At 37.8% G+C, this 20,676-nt stretch overlaps 1 protein-coding gene across 4 annotated transcripts in view; it reads left to right on the forward strand.

Moving 5' to 3' along the window:
• ARHGAP15 (Rho GTPase activating protein 15) overlaps nt 1–20,676 on the forward strand; it is a 618,637-nt gene that overhangs the window by 82,851 nt on the left and 515,110 nt on the right. For all 4 annotated transcript variants that reach the window (XM_045479691.1, XM_045479692.1, XM_045479690.1 and 1 more), the window contains 2 exons: nt 7,685–7,746; nt 19,220–19,307. In XM_045479691.1, coding sequence (XP_045335647.1) covers nt 7,685–7,746; nt 19,220–19,307 — 150 coding nt within the window. The remainder of the gene's footprint in view (nt 1–7,684; nt 7,747–19,219; nt 19,308–20,676) is intronic.

A 20,676-nucleotide genomic window follows, 5' to 3' on the forward strand; every position in this document is an offset into this window, starting at 1 on the left:
TGGAAATGTCTATTAATTCCTGGATTTGTTGAGGCCGTCCCTGTGCTAGGTGCCGTGCTACGTTTGGGGTAAGTAATCATATGCTAAGTATTCATGTCCTTTACTCAAGGAGCCTGAAATCCAAGAATGGAGAGAAGTATTAAACAAGTAAAGGAAGGCATCATTCTTTAAATACAAATTACAAAACATACCATGGGGGAAGAAAAATAAGCTTCTATGAGAGGGGGCTAACCTACCCTGGATTAAGTAGTCATAAAAGCACTCTTTGAAAGGGGCATTTAAATTGAGATTGCAGGATACATAGAGTTTGTCAAGCAAAGAACTTGAAGAAGGTTGTGAATAGGAGGAACAGCAAGTGTGAAGGTCTGGAGGTCAGAACAAAGTTAAGCCCCTTTGAAAAACTACAAGAACACCACACTCACTAGAATATGGTGAACAAGGGAAATGGGTCAGGGGGTGTAGGGAAAGGGAGGCAGTGCTCAGATGAAGAAGGGCCTTCAGGTGACATTAAGGGGATTAGAAGCCATGAAAACACAGAAACAGGTTACAATAACACCTCCTATCCACATTTGAATTTCATTTAACTCTAGCGTAGAGAAAAGAACACACACAACAACAATAACAAAGGCTATTAACATTGAGCAATGCTTTTTTCCTTACTGCCTAGACCAAATTAGGTTATAACAAAACAATTGAATTATGCTAATGAATTGCCCAGACAGGAAGCTGGAAGACCATTCCTTTCTGAATTCCAATGACAGGGAAAGAAAGAACAACATATTTAAATCAAGGACACAAAGAAGTCGAATTTATGGAAGAAGAAAGAAACTGAGGATGAGGAAAGAGAGGTGGGATACAGGAAAAGCCTCCAGAAGACTGAAGAAAACTCTTGAGACACAAAGAACTACCCTCATCAGTCCGATTCCCCAACAGAACCTGGGCCTTTTTGGTGGAGGCAAAATGAAACACACTGGTTAAAAGATGAAAGGCTCAGGAAGAAGCCACGGAGTTCTTAAACATCCAATAGCAGTTTTTTCAAGATGACATTTTGATGAGTTAGGGGTAAATAAATCAGAGACATGTGGGTAAAATTTCCCTTGAAATACACAGGGGTTTAAAATGATGGGGAAAAGCATTTGGCAAAACAGAATATGTGCTTTGCCAAACCCAGCATTTGAAAACCAGTTCAAGACATTCAGCAGAACCCCAAAGCCTAACCCCGAGAAAGTGAGATGGGCAGGATGTCCATGAAAGCATTGCGCAACATGTATACTAATGGGTGTAAATAAGTGCAATGAGCAACCATGCCTAACTCGGAGGCCTGAAATCAAGACAGCCTCTCTGAGAGTGCTTACTTGCTCTTTGCAGACACCTCTTGTGTATGACAGAGAATAATTTTTCTTTGCTTTTCTTCTGTTCCCCTTTTCATGTCATCACTGTGTCCAACTTGAATTTTGGTTTACCACTCTTTACAAGTATGCACACAGTCAATTATGTATTTACATGAGGCCAAAACACCATATTTCTTTCTTAATCTATATGTAAAGTAGTTCTAAAATTAAGCATTTTTTTTTAATTAGTGCTTTATATGATATACAGATAAGCTGGATTTTTAAGGTGATTTTTTTTCTCTGCTTTTGTTTCCCTTCTTTTTTTTTTAATTTTTCTTCTTTTTTTTTTTTTTTTTTTTTTTTTGAGAGAAAGCATAAGAGTGGAGGAGAGGGGCAGAAAGAGAGAGAGAGGGTGAGAGAAAGAATCTTAAGAAGGGTCCACGGTCAGTGCGGAGCCCAACATGGGGTTCTATCCCACCACCCTGTGATCATGACCTTAGCCAAAATTCAAGAGTTGGACACTTAACCATTGAGCTGCCCAGGCATCCCTCGTTTCCATTCTTAATGGATTGTGTCACCTGCAAGTCCATAAACATGGTCAGCTGATCTGATATTGCAATAAATCCAGAGCCAGTATAGAAATAATTGGAGACTGAGAAGAAAAATGTAAGCAATGAGTCCCATAGAAGAAAATGGTCACAAGATGTGACCTGAAGACCATGTCACAAGAAGGAAAGCCAATGGAGATATATAGGATATGTATATATAGCATGGTGATTATAGTTAATAATATTGTAGTATATAGTGGAAATTTGCTAACAGAGTAGATCTCAGGTGCTCTCACCACAAAAAAGTTTAAAGAAGGTAACTATGTGAGGAGATGGGTATGTTAATTAGCTTGACTATAGTAATAATCATTTTGCTATACATATCATCATGTTGTACACCTTAAGTAAATACAATTTTTACTTTAAAAATAAAAAAAATAGTTAAAAAATAAAACCAATGGAAAGAACAGCGAAGTATATTTATGTGGGTAGTGGACAAGTAAAGAAGAGATTTCATAAAGAAAGAGAAGCAGTATTGGGGGGTAAAATGATATAACCGGATGTGTGCCTTTTAATACAAATCATCTAAACAAACAAAATTATCAGCAAAGTACTGTGATCTCTAAAAAGTTCAGGGAAAAATATAGCAGTTTCCTTACTACTAAATAGGAAAATACTTAAATCTGTTTGAAAGCTATGGTGGCCCAGGGTTGTGGTTATAAAGAGATATGCTGAGTTATCATAGAGGAAGATCGGTCAGTCATACAGAAAGTTCCACAGGGTGGCACTACTTTAGAAGGCTCAGTCCAGTTCAGAGCAGGGGGCCCGCCTCAACTTTGTGGATCTAGAAAAACTTTATTTATCAATGATCATGATGCCTTGGGACTAGCTCACAGTAACCAAATTTGTAAGAAGCTCATGTATAAACAATAACTCTGATTTGTAAATTTATAATGGGAGACACACTAATATTGACTGTTTAAGTCACCAATGTTGTAGCTCAGAGGATCTCAGAAGCTGAATTAGGAGTCAGAGGTTGCCAGTGAACACAGAATCATAACAAAGAGTAAAAGAACAATAACTTAAAAACATCAACAGAGCAAATTATTGTAAGGCATAAGGGCTGTGTGATTCTGGTGTTAAAAGTCACAATCCTTTCTCATCAAAATCTGGAGAAAGTCTAGGGGCGCCTGGGTGGCGCAGTCGGTTAAGCGTCCGACTTCAGCCAGGTCACGATCTCGCGGTCCGTGAGTTCGAGCCCCGCGTCAGGCTCTGGGTTGATGGCTCAGAGCCTGGAGCCTGTTTCCGATTCTGTGTCTCCCTCTCTCTCTGACCCTCCCCTGTTCATGCTCTGTCTCTCTCTGTCCCAAAAATAAATAAACATTGAAAAAAAAATTAAAAAAAAATCTGGAGAAAGTCTTTAGATTCAGTTCATTTCTATTCATAAAGATGCATTTTCACAGAATTCTTGTGGTGGACTGTTGTAGATGAAAACCTATTCTTTTCAAGTCTACTTCTTTTATCTGAGAACAACATGAAGTCTTCACATAATAAATTGCGAGGTCTGTACTTATGGTTACAGGCTGGTCTTTCTTCCACGATTGTTACCATTAATCAAAGGTTGTCTTCTGCTCTCCTGCCTTGTCTATAGCCTCCAACTTAGGTTGATAAACAGGTGCTATCTGGGTATCCCACAGCCATTCATTCTTCTCATCTGTATCTCAGCACAGTTGTGTCTGCTGAGTACTTCTTCAATGCTAGCAGACTGGCTGGCATCCAATCCGGACAAATTGCTGATCTTCCCTGCCATTTAACATTAAAAAATAGGGTGTCGAAGGGACATTGGACAAATTGCTTAAGAAGCCAGATTCAGCATCTAAAGATTGGTTGACATTTCTTAAGTATACAGAGTTTAGGGAGTACTTTTACTTCAAGGGAATTTCAGGTTGGCCTGGAACTTGCCATATAATATCCTAAACTTAGATATAAAACTTTACAGAATTTTGTAAATTACTAGAGATAAGACCATCCGAGCCTAAAATGACCAGCATACTCAACTGTAATTGAAAGATTAACATCCCTTCAATCCATGGGATTAACACAGAGTAGGAATAAATACTTAAAATAATGAATATGATACTATATGTACATCCACAGACAAAATACATAGCAATCTTCTGCTTGTCCTAATACTTCTTTCAGCTCCTATGATCCTTCCAGAATAACTGATTTCTAGTGCCTGAAATACGGTGGGGTATTTCAAAGTATCATGACAAGAAATAATGAAGAGTGAAGTGTTGCTTGCAGCATTGGACTTACAATAATGCAGTGTTTTCAGTGTAGGAAGACTGGTTGGAATGTTCTGTTCCAGGGCAGAAGCTGGCTTGAGTTGCTGAGATGACTAGATGGGGTGTGGTATCCATTCTGCAAAAGAGAGGAACACAAGTGTTTTTGAATGTGAGCTCACAAGCATATAAGCTTTGATAAGATTAAGAGTGTCCTATTAATCTTTGCAGTCCCATTGTGAGCAGAGCAGATGATATTAAAGGGGAAGAGGATGTTACTAATTGAAAATATACTGAAAGGATGAATGAGTGTACATGAAGTATCGAAGCGGTAATTGAGAAGAATGGACACCTGATCCCAGAAATGGGAATGTGTGCATGATGATTGTACATGTATATAACCACGTGTAAATACATGTAGATATGTAAACATACATATGGCAGTAGTAAGTGTAGTAAGAGTATGTAGTAGGATGATTATTAGCTACCTCTAATGACCTGAAAGGCAGCCTGGACTTTGGGAGATGATATAGGAGAAGAAAACTAACTTGCTCTTCACCCCTCTTCTTTCCTTTTTCCTGGGCCTCTGTGTGGTCATGCCTGGAAACTCTATTGCCTTGACTCAAGATCATGGGAACTGGCTCAGCCTGTTTGATGGCAATGATGTTACACTGATAGAGCCCTGACATGAGAAATCCAGTCCCTGGTCTTAATCTCAGTATTCTGAAAAAGTCCAGCAGTGTCTGGAGAAACATTTCTTATGTGTTCAGGGAGAGAGAATTTTAAAGTCTGTGTCTCAATCTGGCTTGTGTTTGCTTCTTTCTGAAAGAGTTATTAGTTTTGTTTTTTTTTTTTTTTTTCATTTTGAATTTCCCTTCCCTTTTTAAAGAAATGATCATCAACAATGCATTCTGGGCACTAAACCTCCACCCACTGGTCTTTTGGTGAATTTTTTGGCAGGGAAAAGGCAATATTCTTAGTTGAGAATGCATGCATCAATTTTTATGATGGCTTGAGAGGTTTTGTAGCTTTTTGACAGATAAATTCAGACTTTTGTAACTACTTAATTTTCATCAGAAGAAAGCTTTAATAAAACAGTAAATTTTGTCTGTGCTTACACAACAAAATTTCTCAATATACATTACTAAAGAAAGGGACTGTCTCCGTGATGCTAATTGCTACTGAGAACATCCTTCTTCCAAACACTTGTAAAAATCAGTAATGCCCAGAGTTAAACACTGAACTTATTACATGGGCTTTAGGGGGTAGACAAACAAAATTTTCTGGCACCACAAAAAAAAGGACAGTATACGTGGAATAAAAGGTGGGAAAAACAAACAAATAGTTGCATCCAAGTACAAAAAAGACACCACTGAGCATCATGATTCTGAAAATTATTCAAGAGACCTCCACAGACTCTTTTAGACTGTAGAGAACATGCTGAAGTAGAAGAAATTTTCTGGAAATGTAGATATGTGGAAAAAACTTTGCTATGAATCATTATTAGTATCTTCATCATTGTTATTAAAGTGCATTCATCAAATATATTTTTAAAGGCAAGTACTGTGCTATGTATTAGGAATATCATAATGAACAATTACAAGAAAAGATCTCACCTACATCAGAGTGAGTCTTGTAAATACCAATTCACGAACTGGTGAAATTTTAGTGGTTTGGGACAATTCATTTATCCCCAAGTATCCCTTCCTTTCACCTGACATATGCAGATGGATGTTTTGGCTTTTGCACTATTCTATAAAGATTAAAAAAAACATTAGAATAGTCACTCATGCATCCACTAATTTGTTTAAACAATATTTATAATTGTGATTATTGGTGTCAGCAAGTACTGTAGGTGCTGGGAATCCAGGAGTGAAAGGCAGAGTCACAGCACAGGTGCAGGTACCACCACATACAGTAGTCCCCATAGTTCATAGTTTCGTTTTCCACAGTTCCAGTTACCCATGGTCCATAGAATCCAGAAGTAGGTTATCCTCCTTCAGACATACATACCATTAGAAGGTCAATAGTAGCCCAACGCTATGTCACAGTGCCTACATCATTCATCTCATTTCATCTCATCATGTAGGCATTTTATCATCTCACCTCATCACAAGAAGGATGAGTACAGTTCAATAGGATGTTTTGAGAGATAGACTACATTCGTATAACTTTTATTATGGTATATTAGTATAATAATTATTTTATTTTATTATTAGCTGTTGTTAATTTTATTATGCCTAATTTATAAGTTCAACCTTATCTCAGATATGGATGTATGGGAAAGAACATAGTATATATACAGTTCGGTGTGATCCATGATTTCAGGCATCTACTGGGAGTCTTGGTGTATATCCCCTGCAGCTCAGGGGGACCTCTGTAAATGGACAACTACACTATGACCCAATAAGTGCTGTTATAGTGATAATGGCAGAATGAAAATGGGGATTCAGGGCAGGGACACCTAAAAGAGATTACAGAGGAATTTTGGAAGGATCCTATAACAATACACAGATAAATTGAATTTTAAAGTAGATTTAATGCATTTAGGAGTTTATGAGATGGAGACATGGTGGGGTGGAGTACTACAGTCAGGGGGAAAGGGTGGAACTGAGGGAATTTGGTCCTTTGATGTTAGGCAGGTGTCTTCTAGAAGCTTCTAGCATATAGTGTGGGGGAGAAGGTTGTTGTCAATTCATCTAGTGTGAAAAGATGGAACACAGGATAAGGACTTGAGATAAGGGTGTGTGGGACTGACAGAGGAACAAGGCAATGAGGTGGTCAGAAATTAAAATACCTACTATGGACTTTGCTGGGAGTTAACACATCGCAATTAGCATTGTACATTTATTTACCCTAGAACTCCACAAAAACCTCTATGAAGTTATAACAAATTGTTGAAACTCCTTTAAGAAACTTGCAGCTGTATTAACGATGAAAGCCAATAAGTACAAACGGGAAAGGAAGCAAACCCACATTATGGAAGAAGATAATGAAATAGTGCTACTATAGTGTGTCTTAGTGACCGAAGGAAATGCATGAAATATCACTGTTTTAAATGCCCTTTCATAGTTCAACTGGCTCTGTTACTTGGTTCCACTGAATTCTCTTCACTTCCTGGCCTCAGCAGATACATGAGGTAGTGAGGATTAGGTGTGGAAAGGACCTTTTCTAAGGATGATCATTAAATTAAGAAAAGCATTAAATTTGTTTTTGTTTTACCATTTTTAATCAACTTTGTAGCAAGGGACTTCAATGCCCTGAAAGAAAAGTGAGTAAAGGTGTATTGCCATCTAATAAATCATTCACATTATTCTTTGTAATCTTTCTTTTGGATATTTAACGGCTTGTAATGACTATGATCTTGCAGGCACTTCCCATAAGCTATATATGCATTATTAATGAAGTTCTATGACTGGAAACTTCCATCACTGCAATGACTGTTGGAGAGCATAGGTTCACTCAAAATAATAATGCATAGGAGTTTGACACAGTTTTAATATATGCTTTCTTTTTGCAGATGGTTGAAAAAGAAGGTTATCTTCAAAAAGCTAAAATTGCAGATGGAGGAAAGAAACTAAGGTAATAAAGGTTACTTAATTCACTTTTACATAACTGTGATAGTTCCCCATCTCCTCAACTTGTGTCACTGCTGTTGTTTAGAAAGGAAGTCCCTATGGTACAATACCAGGATATTCCCCTCTGCTATCACTATGATAAACACTATTATTTTAATGTAATTACAGTTTTCTAATAAAGCACTACCTTCAATATCATTGCACATAATATTAAATGAAGTGCTCTTGTCCTTCTGGAACTTGAAAATTTTTTTTTCTTTTAAGTTTATTTATTTATTTTGAGAGCAGGGCAGGGGCAGGGAGAGAGAGATGCGGGGCTTGATCTCATGAATCGAAAGCTCATGACCTGAGCCAAAATCAAGAGTTGGACACTTAACCGACTGAGCCACCCAGGCACCCCTGGATCTTGAATCTTAAAAAAATGCAAATAAATAAGATAATGAGTCTTGATTTTGGGTTTAACAGATGAAGGGATGAGTGTACTCTTTTTGCAGTATACAAAAATCTCCCTACAATATGTCAGGAGCATAATTTTTGAAGAATGGAGGATTTGAAGTACATTTACTACTCAGATAAAATTCATTTGAGAAAGATAAAAAGGAAAATAAAATCACCTGCCAAATAAAAAGTTGAATGTTGCCACATTTGGAGGTGAAATGAACACAGAGTAAGGTGAGAGAAATTAGAAAAAGGAAATAAGAATTTCCCATGCAACAACAACAAAAGCCTTGAAGGAAAAAATAAGGTTGATAGGTAGAGAAAGATGCTAGACATTCTCTGTGTGTGGGATACTTAGAAATAATCATTTCCATTTTAGAATTTTTCCTATTTCTCATATAGGTGCTATTACATACTTAGCTTTGTGCTAGGTGATATGCAAGCTACAAAGATATGTAGAAGGCGCTCAAATTGGGAGACAAAGCATTTACTTATGACTATAGTATTAAACCATAAAGGATGAATGTACTAATTAGCTACACAATGGGACATTTGTTAATTGTATCATGCAATTCATTACTAGGACAGCATTCTGGCCAACATTAGACCATGAAGTATGCTTTTTTTGCTGCCTGTAATGGAGTATGTATATGTTTATTTAAAAGGAGTAAAACTGGAGAAAATAATCGTCCGTAATTCTACTACTGCTTAAAATAGCTATTTCAATTTTAAAGAACAGGCTCTTTTTTTTTTCTTATATTGTGTTTTATTCTCAGACAGTAAAGAGGGCCTTGAATCCTCGTTTACACTGTTTCTCTGCAGTAACCCTGCAGCCACATCCCCTTGAAGAGTCCAGGAGAAACATGAATAGGAGACAGAGTCAAATGCAAGGCTCAAGGCTGCTTTAAGACACTGGACTTGTCCCCACCTCAGTGGATAGTCTGGCTTAGGGAGTTGTATTGTCAAAGGGTGACAGGAGGAGTTTTTGGCTTTGACTGATTCATCCTCGTGTCCTCCTTTTCCTTGGACCTCACTCCCGGGGACATCAGCTCATGGGAGTGGTGCTGAGGGCAGCAATGGCTCTTTCCAAGGTGAATAATCAAGACCCTTTCTTACCTTACCAGTTATGTGAGCACAAAGCCCAAAGGAAGGACAGAAAAGGACCCAAGGCCTCGTCTAAGTTATCACTTTAGCTTTCACTGGGGCTTGGTAGGGGAGAGGAGGTGAGAGCTTTCCCTCAAGCCTCATGCATGGAAAAGGAGGAGATACCAATGAAAGGAATTCCAGAAAATAAAGATGATGTCCCACCAGAATGGTTTCATAGTGTTTTTGCCCATAAACTGTCCTGATAAAATTTTTTTCTTATAAGATGGTGTCAAGAAAATGCAGAGGGGCAGAATAAGGCCCTTTCCCTAACTAATTCCCATGAATACATTTTTTTAGTCAGTTTCAATCAGTGTACGTATCATTTTATATTCGTTTCATTTGTTGTTACTTTAATCAGTTTGCAAATCATTTTTGTGTTCTAGTTTAAATTCATATAAACATTAGCTTGTGCTCTATTTTATTGTTGTTTCAACCAGTTTGCATACAATTATGCATTCTTTCAGCTTTTTTTCATTTAAAGTTATATACATTTCAGTTTCTTTCTTTTTTTTAGCATCAGGTGCACTGAACTGAGTTGATTTTACTCTTCACTGTGTGGCCTTTTATTATCATCATTCTGGGCAAGACCCCTAACTGGTTTCATTTTATTTTCAGCCTCCAATCCTCACTTCAATCCCCTGTAGAATGTATGTTCATCAAATCCACTCTCTATATATTTATGTGGTTATATGTGTGGCATTCTAGCAAATAGTGTGTAGTTGTGTGTATGTGAATGTGCTCTAAATTTCATAAGCCCTTTTGTGTTTTAAACTTCATTCTGTTTCTTATTACATTTCTTCAGTGTTAGTGTCTGGACATGAATCTATATCTATATATTTAAAATGAGTTCATTTCTTCCAACTGCTGCCCATTTTGTCATTGTGTAAATACACCAAATTTAACTTAACCTCCCAGGAGTGGACACCTAAATTGTCCCTAACTCCTTCCATCTCAAACAACATTGCAATAAACTACACATATATGTCCCCTTACGAATCTGTTAGCCATTCTCTCTGGGGCCTGTACCCAGGAGTGAAGGATTGCTTGGTGGTAAGATACACGCATCTATAAATCCATTGAATGCTACTGCCAGACTCCTCCCTGAATGAGTGCACAAGTTCACACTCCTTCTTCAAAGCAGAAGGGAACCTGCCCTGCCACCATCTCATCACACAGCATTATATAACTCAGTTTTGCAAGTTGATGGCAATAGAATGTTACTACATTTATTTTTATTCCTCTCATTGGCATTTTAGTTGAGCATCACTTCATCTATTTTGAGTTAGTCAGGTTCTGCCTTCTGAGAATTGCCTATGTTTCAACTTTGATGATTTTCTATTGACCTACTTACTTTGTTTTTGAAAGAACTCCTAATATGCTCCAGGTAGTAATACCTTGTCAACTTTAGACTTTGCAAATATCTCCTCCAAGTCTCTCACGGTCTATTTACTGTGCTGATCAAAGTCCTCAATGACCAAAAATCTTTAACTTTGATCCATATTGTTCCATAATTTTACTCTTGATTGTTTGTGGGGTTTGTTTTAGTCTTTTATTATACATGTTTTACCCGTTGAATTCTGTAGATATGGTCACCATGTTTAATAACATATACCAGGTTGATGGCACTATAATATACCAAACCATTCCTACACCTTTCTTTATTTGAATTTTAAGTTGATTCCAGTCTTATACTAAAATAGCTATAATTGGAGTAAAACTCCTATTGTTTGTCAATGTTTCTTTTATTTTTTAGGAGAAATGCTAACCCTGGAATACTTGATTAAATCACATGACTTTTTTTTTTTTTTTAATGTTACATATTGTCATATTGTTTGCTCAAAGTGTTGATATGTTTAATTGGCAACAAAATGGTCAGCTTAATCATAACCTTGAAAATTGTGTAGTTTTCATCCCATTGAAAATTTAGTAACTATTAAATAGTATACCATAGTTGGGGCGCCTGGGTGGCGCAGTCGGTTAAGCGTCCGACTTCAGCCAGGTCACGATCTCGTGGTCCGTGAGTTCGAGCCCCGCGTCGGGCTCTGGGCTGATGGCTCAGAGCCTGGAGCCTGTTTCCGGTTCTGTGTCTCCCTCTCTCTCTGCCCCTCCCCCGTTTGTGCTCTGTCTCTCTCTGTCCCAAAAATAAATAAACGTTGAAAAAAAAATTTAAATAGTATACCATAGTTGCTATAGTTTGTATTTCTAATATAAATGTCTTTTTTTATTGACGTTTCCCCACATATTAAAATGCTTTATATTTTGTTATACAGTTTAATTAATTAATAAGCAGTATTGCTAAACACACGCTCTGTCCAGTACTTGGATAAATGCTCCACCAGTAATACTGATATAATACTGTGAGATAGGCTGTGTTACTATTTCACTTTCACTTGTACAAATGGAGAAAATTGGTCACTGGTATTAGCCTCTCCTTCCTCCCAAATCTTATTGTATGTATAGTAAGTATCAAATTTTAGCCCTGTCCTCTGAAGTAGGTTAGTGTTTTCTCTCTTGCTCGAAACTATTTGGGGCCAGGGAATAAGAACTGTCCGTTTACTTCATACCATCAACAGTGCTAAGGGCTTCAATTATCACTTAGCAAACATTATTTTATTACTCTCTATAAAGTTTTCTACTCACAAATCCATGATAAGTCATCTACATCATGCATTGTATTTTTATTTTCCCTCTTTCCCCTCCTTTTCCTTTTTGTTTAGGTTCCCTCTTTCGTATATTTTCTCTTTTTCTCTAGGAAGAGTTTAACCACTCTCTGACTATGAATAAAAGTGGGTAACAGAAAGGAGAACTCATTGACTATATCTGACATTCATAAAGGGCCTTAAATTTAGCTTATCCTGAAATGGGGTGCCATAAATTACCATGTGATACACAGGCAAGACTGAAAGTTGAATACATGTAGCATTCAGCTTTCATTTTTTTAATTGTTTACACTGAAAATGCGGTTTGTTTTTCTGGTGATGTTTAAGAATTTCTTCATTTTGGGACTTCCATCTCTGCAAGGAAGTATCCCAGGCCTCTCTGCAGCTCTGGGAAACCCTAGTGAAAAGCTCCTTTCAATACTTCCATGTACAGAAGGCACCTGACAGCATGGACACTACCTCTCCATCTCCACCTGTCACTGTCGCTTCATGCCTGCACTGTCAGCAGCATCTCATTTGTGCTCTGTACATCTTATCACATGTAGCTGGTCCCTGTTCTGCTTTTGAGACCTTTGTTTTTGTTTTGTTCCCTCCCTTTTTTTTTTTTCTTGAACAATTGTTTCTCAGAAGAGACTTTAGAACATGATGCTAAAGTACCCTGCTAATGTGAACTTATTTGTTCTTTACCACTTTCTGCTCAGGATCCCCATAAATTCTTCCAGGCTGAATCGTCTTTTTCTCTTTTTAAGTTCAGTAGTGAGGACTGGAGGGAAGATTTGGATAGTACAGAATACAGAAGTTAATTTGTAAAAGTTTGCTTTAGTTTTAAAATTTCCACTCTATGCTGTAATTTCTAACATCTGATAACTCTTCGAATATATCAAGATTTTACATTTCTTGTAATACTGACAAAGATGTGTGTGTTTATACATCTGTGTTTCTTTGGCCCACTTTTAGCAGTGGCGATGTACAAGAATTTAGACTATGAGAGAGAAGAAATAATTTCCCAACCTACCAGTTTGAGAATGAGTAAGAACATTTAACAGTGACCAAAGGATTTTACGGACAGTCAGGGATACTGGCATAAATCACTTTCATTCCTGCCACTGTGGGGAATCATGTCAAATCCAGTGGGACCAAGTCAGATAAAAAGGCATGTGGCCCAAAGAGAGTCTGAAATTGATGAAGCTATCTCATGTATATTTTCCTCTGACTTTTGGTTGGCCATCTGTCATTACCTAAAGGAGGCATAGGAGAAGTGAGTGTAAGATATGAAACAAATGAATGTGTTAAACCTGAGCTCAGGCTAACAAAGTCTTACAATGGTAATAAATATTTTTAGCACTATCCAGCCTTCTTCAGATAAGCAGTTACAAAGTTGCTGTTATTATGTGCTGCCACCCGGTGTCCATTTTGTAGAATGCAAAGAGTTTTCCCCCGCGCTGATGCCTGTGCTGTTTTTGGGTTTTGGGGGATTTCACTGCCAGCTCTGCCCTGCCTCTGCCTCCCGTCCTTTCACAACTGAGGATTTGTTCTAGGAAAATTTTGTAAAGTGTCTCACTTGTATAAAATGTCGCACCAATTACATACATGTAAATAATCATCATTCAAATTTAGTTCTTCCTCCTTGTAATTGTGGTAAGCACCTCTCCCCAACTTTGGCATGATTTGTGCTTTTGTCAAAAGAAAATAAACATAAATACTTGCATTTCTTGAGTCACAATCTGTCTCCTGCACTGAATCACTAGTATCCATATCAGTCCCTCCCCTGATTGTTCTCCATACATTTGTGGGGAGACTGTCCACCTATTCCTAGGACCTTTGACTTACTGAGGTTGAGTATTTCCTGAGCTATGTGTCTTCCTTAACCTGAAGTCCATATCTAATAGGTTGGGTTTTTGTTTTTTTGTTTTTTGTTTTGCACCTCTGTGTGGAGAAATAGAAAAGAATGCCCTTCCAGTTAAGGTGATGAAATCATGAGGCATTAATTGGCTCCCACCAATGGATAAATTTACCTGCTAGCCATCATGGGAAGGTAGGGAATAAAGGACCCGCAACATCCCAGGTCAGGCTAAGAAGTGGCCTCACTCCAGAGAGAAATACATTTAAGTACTTGTTTGACAAAGTTCTTTTCCTTCCTTTCTCAGAGCCTATTATGCGGCTCTCCACAGACATGCTCAGAATGTCTAATGGAGAGCTGCATGACACCTGCTCTAGAGACCACTAGACAGCACAGTGAATGGGGCCTTCAAGGTCTGAGACACTTGGCTCGAATCCCATATTTATGACTTTTGTACCTTTGGGTGGGATGCAGACTCACTAATCTTCAGTGTCCTCATCTGTAATAAGGGGTATCACCCACCTCCCAGTGCCATGTGGAGGCTTTGTTTCCATGTGTATTGCCTGTCTCCCCCTGAGACCTCCCCTTGAGGTGTCTCTTATTTGCCTTTATGTATTCAAAGTTTATTTATTTATTTTGAAAGAGAGAGAGAAAGCAGGGGAGGGGCAGAGAGAGAGGGAGAGAGAATATTTCATAACAGCTCACAGCTGTCAGTGCAGAGCCCGATGTGGGGCTTAAACCCACGAGCTATGAGATCATGATCTGAGCCGCAATCAAGAGTCAGACGTTCAATCGACAGAGCCAACACAGGCACCCCTGTGGCCTTTATATATTCAGTTCTTGGAATTGTGACAGTTGTGTGGTGGATGTTCAATAGATACTAGTGACTGACCTTGTGATTTAATTACTCAACACATACAACAAAATACCAGGTGTGATACCTAGCACAGAGCGGGGACAATGCATGCATAATAATAGCTCATCTTATTGACACACCTCTGCAAGTCAGAAAGACCTCTAGGGAAAATTCAAGTATTTCCAGTAGAATTATAAATTAGAAAAAAATATATAGTAAACCAGAATCTTTAAATAGTTGTTATTGTTGTTTCTTTAATGCTAGGAAAGACATATCAAAACACTAGGAAACTAAGGAACAGAGAAGAGAAATACAGGAGGGTGGTGCTTTTGTAGACCTTGTTAGTGAATAACAGCACACATTGAGCAGGAAAAATCTAGATGTGTGACCTTCCTGAAATTTGAGAGTCCATATATATTTTTTTGCTCAAAAACCTTTAATAAACACCTACCAAATGTCGGATAATGTGCGCAGAAGTGGAAAAGCTGTAAGAGGTTAGGGATGATGTCTTGTCTCTCTGGAGGAGATGGGGGAGTAGGAGGACTTTCTCTCCATTTTGAAAACTGTTTCATCCTTAAAGGGTCTATTTTAAAAGTCTCATCAGACGCTGAAAGACTCACGTGTTCTGGCTAAGCCCTCAAAGTTTGCAGGAGTAACTCGCTTCCTGAGTTGTCTGTCAATACACTGAACAATAGAACCTATAAGTATTGGTTGCATAGAGAAAGCATTTAAAGTTCAAGCCAGGGCAAAAGTTTGCCACTTGACTCTTTTCACGACTCTCTCCAGAGCTGACAATGCCGTCCAAGTGGCTCCTGTGTTACAGTCATGGGCGAGAAAGCTCTTCAACTGATATCCTGAGAATTACGGGCAGCAGAGGCCAAAGCTACCAGACGGGGTATGGACCAGATATTGTAAGGAAAATGGTCGAGTCCCCAGAGTACCTCATTCATAGAGTCAGGTTCCAACTTAAGTCAGAGGTTAAAAGGTGTGCCCCTTATGTGAATTGTCAGCCACTCCTAGACTGGAGGCTTTGACTCACTTCCTGTTTTTTGGTCTTCACAGAGTGCAGATGAGTCTGCTCATCACAGACCAGAGTAATTCCCCAGCAGAAAAGACACAGATGCCACTGTTAGGTGCCCTGCTTCCAGCTTCTTTTGAGGAGTTGATTGGTCCATCCTTTAAACCAATGCAACTTCTAAGGGAAGGAGAGAGTTTGGAAGTGGCAGGTCTGTGCTCTGTCCTTCCAATTAGGGTCAGGTAAAGTAGTTCATGAGGGAGTCTACGTGGCTTCTATTTTGTCACAGGCTATGCACACTAGGTGTCACAATGTGAACATTTCAAACAAAACCGTGGTGAAATCTGACATTGACAATCTTCTTAACCAAGTTAGTAACGCTTAATCCTTAAAAAAAAGACAGCATAAATTAGTGAATAGATTACAGGCTTCAAATCAGAGAAACTGGGTTTGACTCTAAATCTAAGTGGCCTTAAGTGAGTTACCTAAACTCTCTGAACCTCATTCTCTATATTAATAAGTGGACATATTAGTATCTTCATTATCTTTTTTGTGAAACTCAACCTCTACTAGGCAATCAAACTTTAGTAGGTACTCAAAATAATTTATGCTAATTTTTATTTTAAAGAGATACTGGAAAAAAAACTGAAATGATATGGGGGCATCTAAAAGGTTGACAACAGCATTTCTTCTTCCTTTTGAAATAAAATTAAGCAAATTGAAACAATCTTCACTTTTCTTCTAATACCATAGACACATTGTAACTTATAAATTCAAAACGAAAGTGTCAGGGCAATTCATAGCACCAAGGTTCCAAGACCTGCAGTTCTTACCCTTCCAGACTTGTTCATCAGATTCACCGACCAGGGAACATTTCATAACAGTTCAAAGTTCTAACAGAGAACCGTGAGATAATTGAATTTCATGCAACTTCATTTCTAACCAGTTCCAGTTCTGAGTTTAAGGAAGGGAAGAGTAATGCCAACACATTCTGTAAACGATCAACATCTGAAACAGATTCAAATCAGAACCATTTATCCAGGGCTTGCTATAGACTGGAAACAAATAAGGTATAGTATCTCCCTGCCATGAGATGAAAAATGTAGTGGGAAATATAACAGGCAGGTTAAATATGGGTTCCATCAGTCTGAGGGTGTTCCATATTCCCTGATCACATACTGTCAAAATAAGGGGTAGAGATAAAAGATGCCCGGTGTAGGCCAGCAGTCCTTCCAATGTTTTTCTTTTCTCTTTATGGGGTCATCTAATATTATGACCTGCATAGAGACAAGGCTATGGCTGCCCCACTCCATTTTGCTGCTACTGGAACCCAAAAGGAGAAGTGGGTTTTAGGGGAAAAGAGGGGAAAAGTCTTTGTGGCTTTCTGTGTGTGTGTGTGTGTGTGTGTGTGTGTGTGTGTGTGTGTGTTTCCCCACCTTTTTCATTGTTTGGTTGAAATGGTAGACCCATTTGAAGACAAGTGGGTCCAAGAACATAAATGTTCATATTTTCATGTTAGAAAATACATATTGTTTGTTTTGTTTCTGTTTATCATTTTTTTTCTTTTTTTTTTTTTTTAACACAATGGTGTATGGTTAAGAAAGTTCAGGCATGTAAGAGCAATCTAACCTTGGTGTAAATATTAACTTTACTGAATTCAGAGCTGTCCTTTCAATCAAACCCCTAAATTCTAAGAAGCAAGTGGAAATAAATTACACAAAGATCGTGAATGGTCATTTTAAACATATTTTTGTGTAGGTTTCTATTGACTTGAATAGAGTCTCTCTATAAACTTACTTTCTACCACTTTCATAAAACAAATTCAGTTCTTTTGAAATGAGTGTTAAAACAAAGCAAACTGCAGCAATTGATGGAACAGATAGAAACTTAGGTATATTAACCTCCTTCATATTTTACTATCTAAAAAAGGGCATTCTTCATGACACAAATGCACACATATAATTACTGAAGTAATACATGTTCAGTGCAGGATGTTTGATAAACACCAAGAAATACAAAGGAAAATGAAAAGCAGTGATTTTACCACCTGATTTAATTATTGTTATTTCCAGCTTTTCCTCCCTGTGCATAAGTTCAGCAAATATGTAGGTGGTGACTCCTCTGTTCAAGGCACTGTGCTGGCCACTTGGGGATACTTCCATAAGCATGAAATACTTTCTATCATTTTGAGGCTTTTTTTAGAATGGTGGGAATGGAGGTGAAATATACAAAAGTTATTTTTTTTTATCGTAAGTGCTGTGTGAGGAAGTAATGGAATGCATTTTAGGATGTAATATTTTAACTTCTGATGAATGAGAATTAATCATCAGAAGAGGCTCAGAGGAGGGAATACAGTCTTAGGCAAATACACAGTGTGGTGTTATAAACTATATATTGTATTATGATCTTTGTTAAAACCTTCCCATATCAGTATTCTTTTACAGCATAGGATTCATTTTCCATTATAGGAATCTATTATATGCAATTTATGCAACTAATCTTTTTAAATATATTTTAGGTGCAGAATTAAGAAATAATGGGGCACACTTCATTCTTGTGCACACAGCCTTACCCACTTATGAGATGACTTCTTTAGTATGAACTTAAATTCATAGGAATGGACTTGTTTAGTCAAAAGACAAACACATTTCAAAAGATTTAAAAAAAACAAACATATTGCCGGGGTGCCTGGGTGGCTCAGTCAGTTAAGCCTCCCACTTGATTTCAGCTCAGGTCGTGATCTCACAGTTCTTGGGTTTGAGCTCTGCCTTGGGCTTGGTGCTGACAGTGTGGAGCCTGCTTGGGCTCCCTCTCTCTCTGTCCCTTGCCCCACTCTCTCTCTCTCTCTCTTTCTCAAAATAAATAAACTTAAATAAAACATATTGCCAAATTCACTCCAGAAAAATATGCTTGTGTGCCCTCCCATCAGAATTGTATGGGAGAATCCATTTCTCCACACTCTCAGTAACCCTTGGTGTTATTTCTTCTAATTCTTGCCAAATTGATTGTCAAGGAAGGAAAAAGCATTTCACTCTTTTTATTTGCATTTCTTTGATTTCCAGTGAGATTCAACATTAAAAGAATATTTTGAAGTAGGTAGTGACACATTAGCTGGTTAGTTTTTCAGATTCTGAAATATACTGAAGCAATGAGGAGAAGTAACAATAAAGGCAGGGGTTCTGATTTCTGTTTTTACCCTGCTATTTTTAGCTTGCTGTGGAAACAAAGACTGTGAAGGGGGACATGGATACACAAGTATTGGAGTTTTAGTACTTAAAAAAGAATTTGGGAGGAAATTCAAATTGAAAAATGTTTACTATAAATGCCATGATTTTTAAAAATTACAGAAGGTCCTTATTATTACCCAAATTCCGTACCACCTATAGATTTTAATAAAGAAGAGACTTTTATGAAGACTAATTAAAAATACAGTCTCTACTCATTCCAAATGTTGCTTATATAATATCTATGAAGGATTTCCTCAAATGATAATGCTTTTTTATCCTTTTTTATTTTCCTAAGGAAAAACTGGTCTACTTCCTGGATCGTTCTTTCTAGTCGAAAAATTGAATTTTACAAAGAATCTAAGCAGCAGGCTCTGGCTAACATGGTAGGTAGCTCTCTGTTTCTGCTATTATCATCTTCACAGAAATGTTATTGAATTAAAAGTTTGGTTTCATCAGAAATCACACTAGAGCCTCCAAGCTCCCAACAACTGAAAGCAGATGGAGGAAATGACTCAATAAACTTTTAATCAGATGAAGGGAAAATAGAACTTAGTGTCTGTTTTATTAAGTGGTGCATTTGGAGAATAATCACAAAATGAGATGGATGGTGAACAGCTATCTAGTAATGTGAAGGTAACACTTTAAATTAAGGTGCCATTTATAAATGCTTTATTCTTATTTATGAAATGATCACTAAATGCAGCTACTTGCTCAAATAATGTATTATAAAGTATGTTATAAAATGCATTAGTAATAAATGCTTAACGGATGAGACTATGGGAAGCTGTTTTAAAGAATATTATAAGACGTAAATCCTATTAAACCATGTATGTGCATCTTTAATACATGAATTTAAGTTGTTATCTAGCATGCTGTAAAGTGCTTCATACATTAATAAATAATAGTAAACTGTTTATAAATGGCACCTTAATATAGGGTGTTACCAATGAGGAAACACTCTAAGTTAACAAAGTGATTTTTTATCTTAGTCTAACTGCGACATTCACTATATCCAGCTAACCTTTCTGAATATTTCTGACTCCATCTAATGGAGCTAATACAATTTCTGTAACCCGTAGTTATTACAAAGTGAAATTTGTAGGGTTGCTTTATTGTACCTGGAGGAGGGCCTCCCATATGCCCACGGCAATTCGATGGTGACAGTGAGTAGGAGCAATTCTGAGTGAGTCACTGGGGCAATTCAAGCTCACAACCTTGCTGCCCACACACCAGAGCTGCCATGTGATACGGGAGACGGTGGGCAAGCAGCATGTCTCACGGCCTCCCGATTAGGAAGGACGCCGGGCAGGAACAAACCTGCCATACCCCATCGGCCTGATGGGTGGCAGAGAGAGGGGTCGCCTGGCAGGAGTCAACCGCAATGAACTAATTTGTATTTGGCAGGTAATAAAACGCTGGAAAGTTCTTTGCTTTCCAGCCACTAGTCTTGTTTGCTATGTAATCCTCTTTAAATAGGAAATAGAAAATCATTTGCTAGGAGATGTTTGTTTGTTTGTTTTTAAATAGAAGAGCAAAAGGTAGCATTTGGCTTGTCCCTGATAATCGCAATAGTCTTTATCCCCAAGTGGCCTGCTGGTTTTGGAGTCTTGGTGCGGTCCAATCTGTAAACTAACTATAAATAAATTAAAAGTGTATCTCGGTCGTTTGTGTTTTTAATTTAAACTGTCTCAGAAATTTGTTCTAGGCTTTTGTTTTGTTTTTATTTGGGGCCTACAGTAAGGTTGAGATAAT

This window comes from Leopardus geoffroyi, chromosome C1 (assembly GCF_018350155.1).
Source record: "Leopardus geoffroyi isolate Oge1 chromosome C1, O.geoffroyi_Oge1_pat1.0, whole genome shotgun sequence".
In the NCBI taxonomy this organism is placed as follows: domain Eukaryota; kingdom Metazoa; phylum Chordata; class Mammalia; order Carnivora; family Felidae; genus Leopardus; species Leopardus geoffroyi.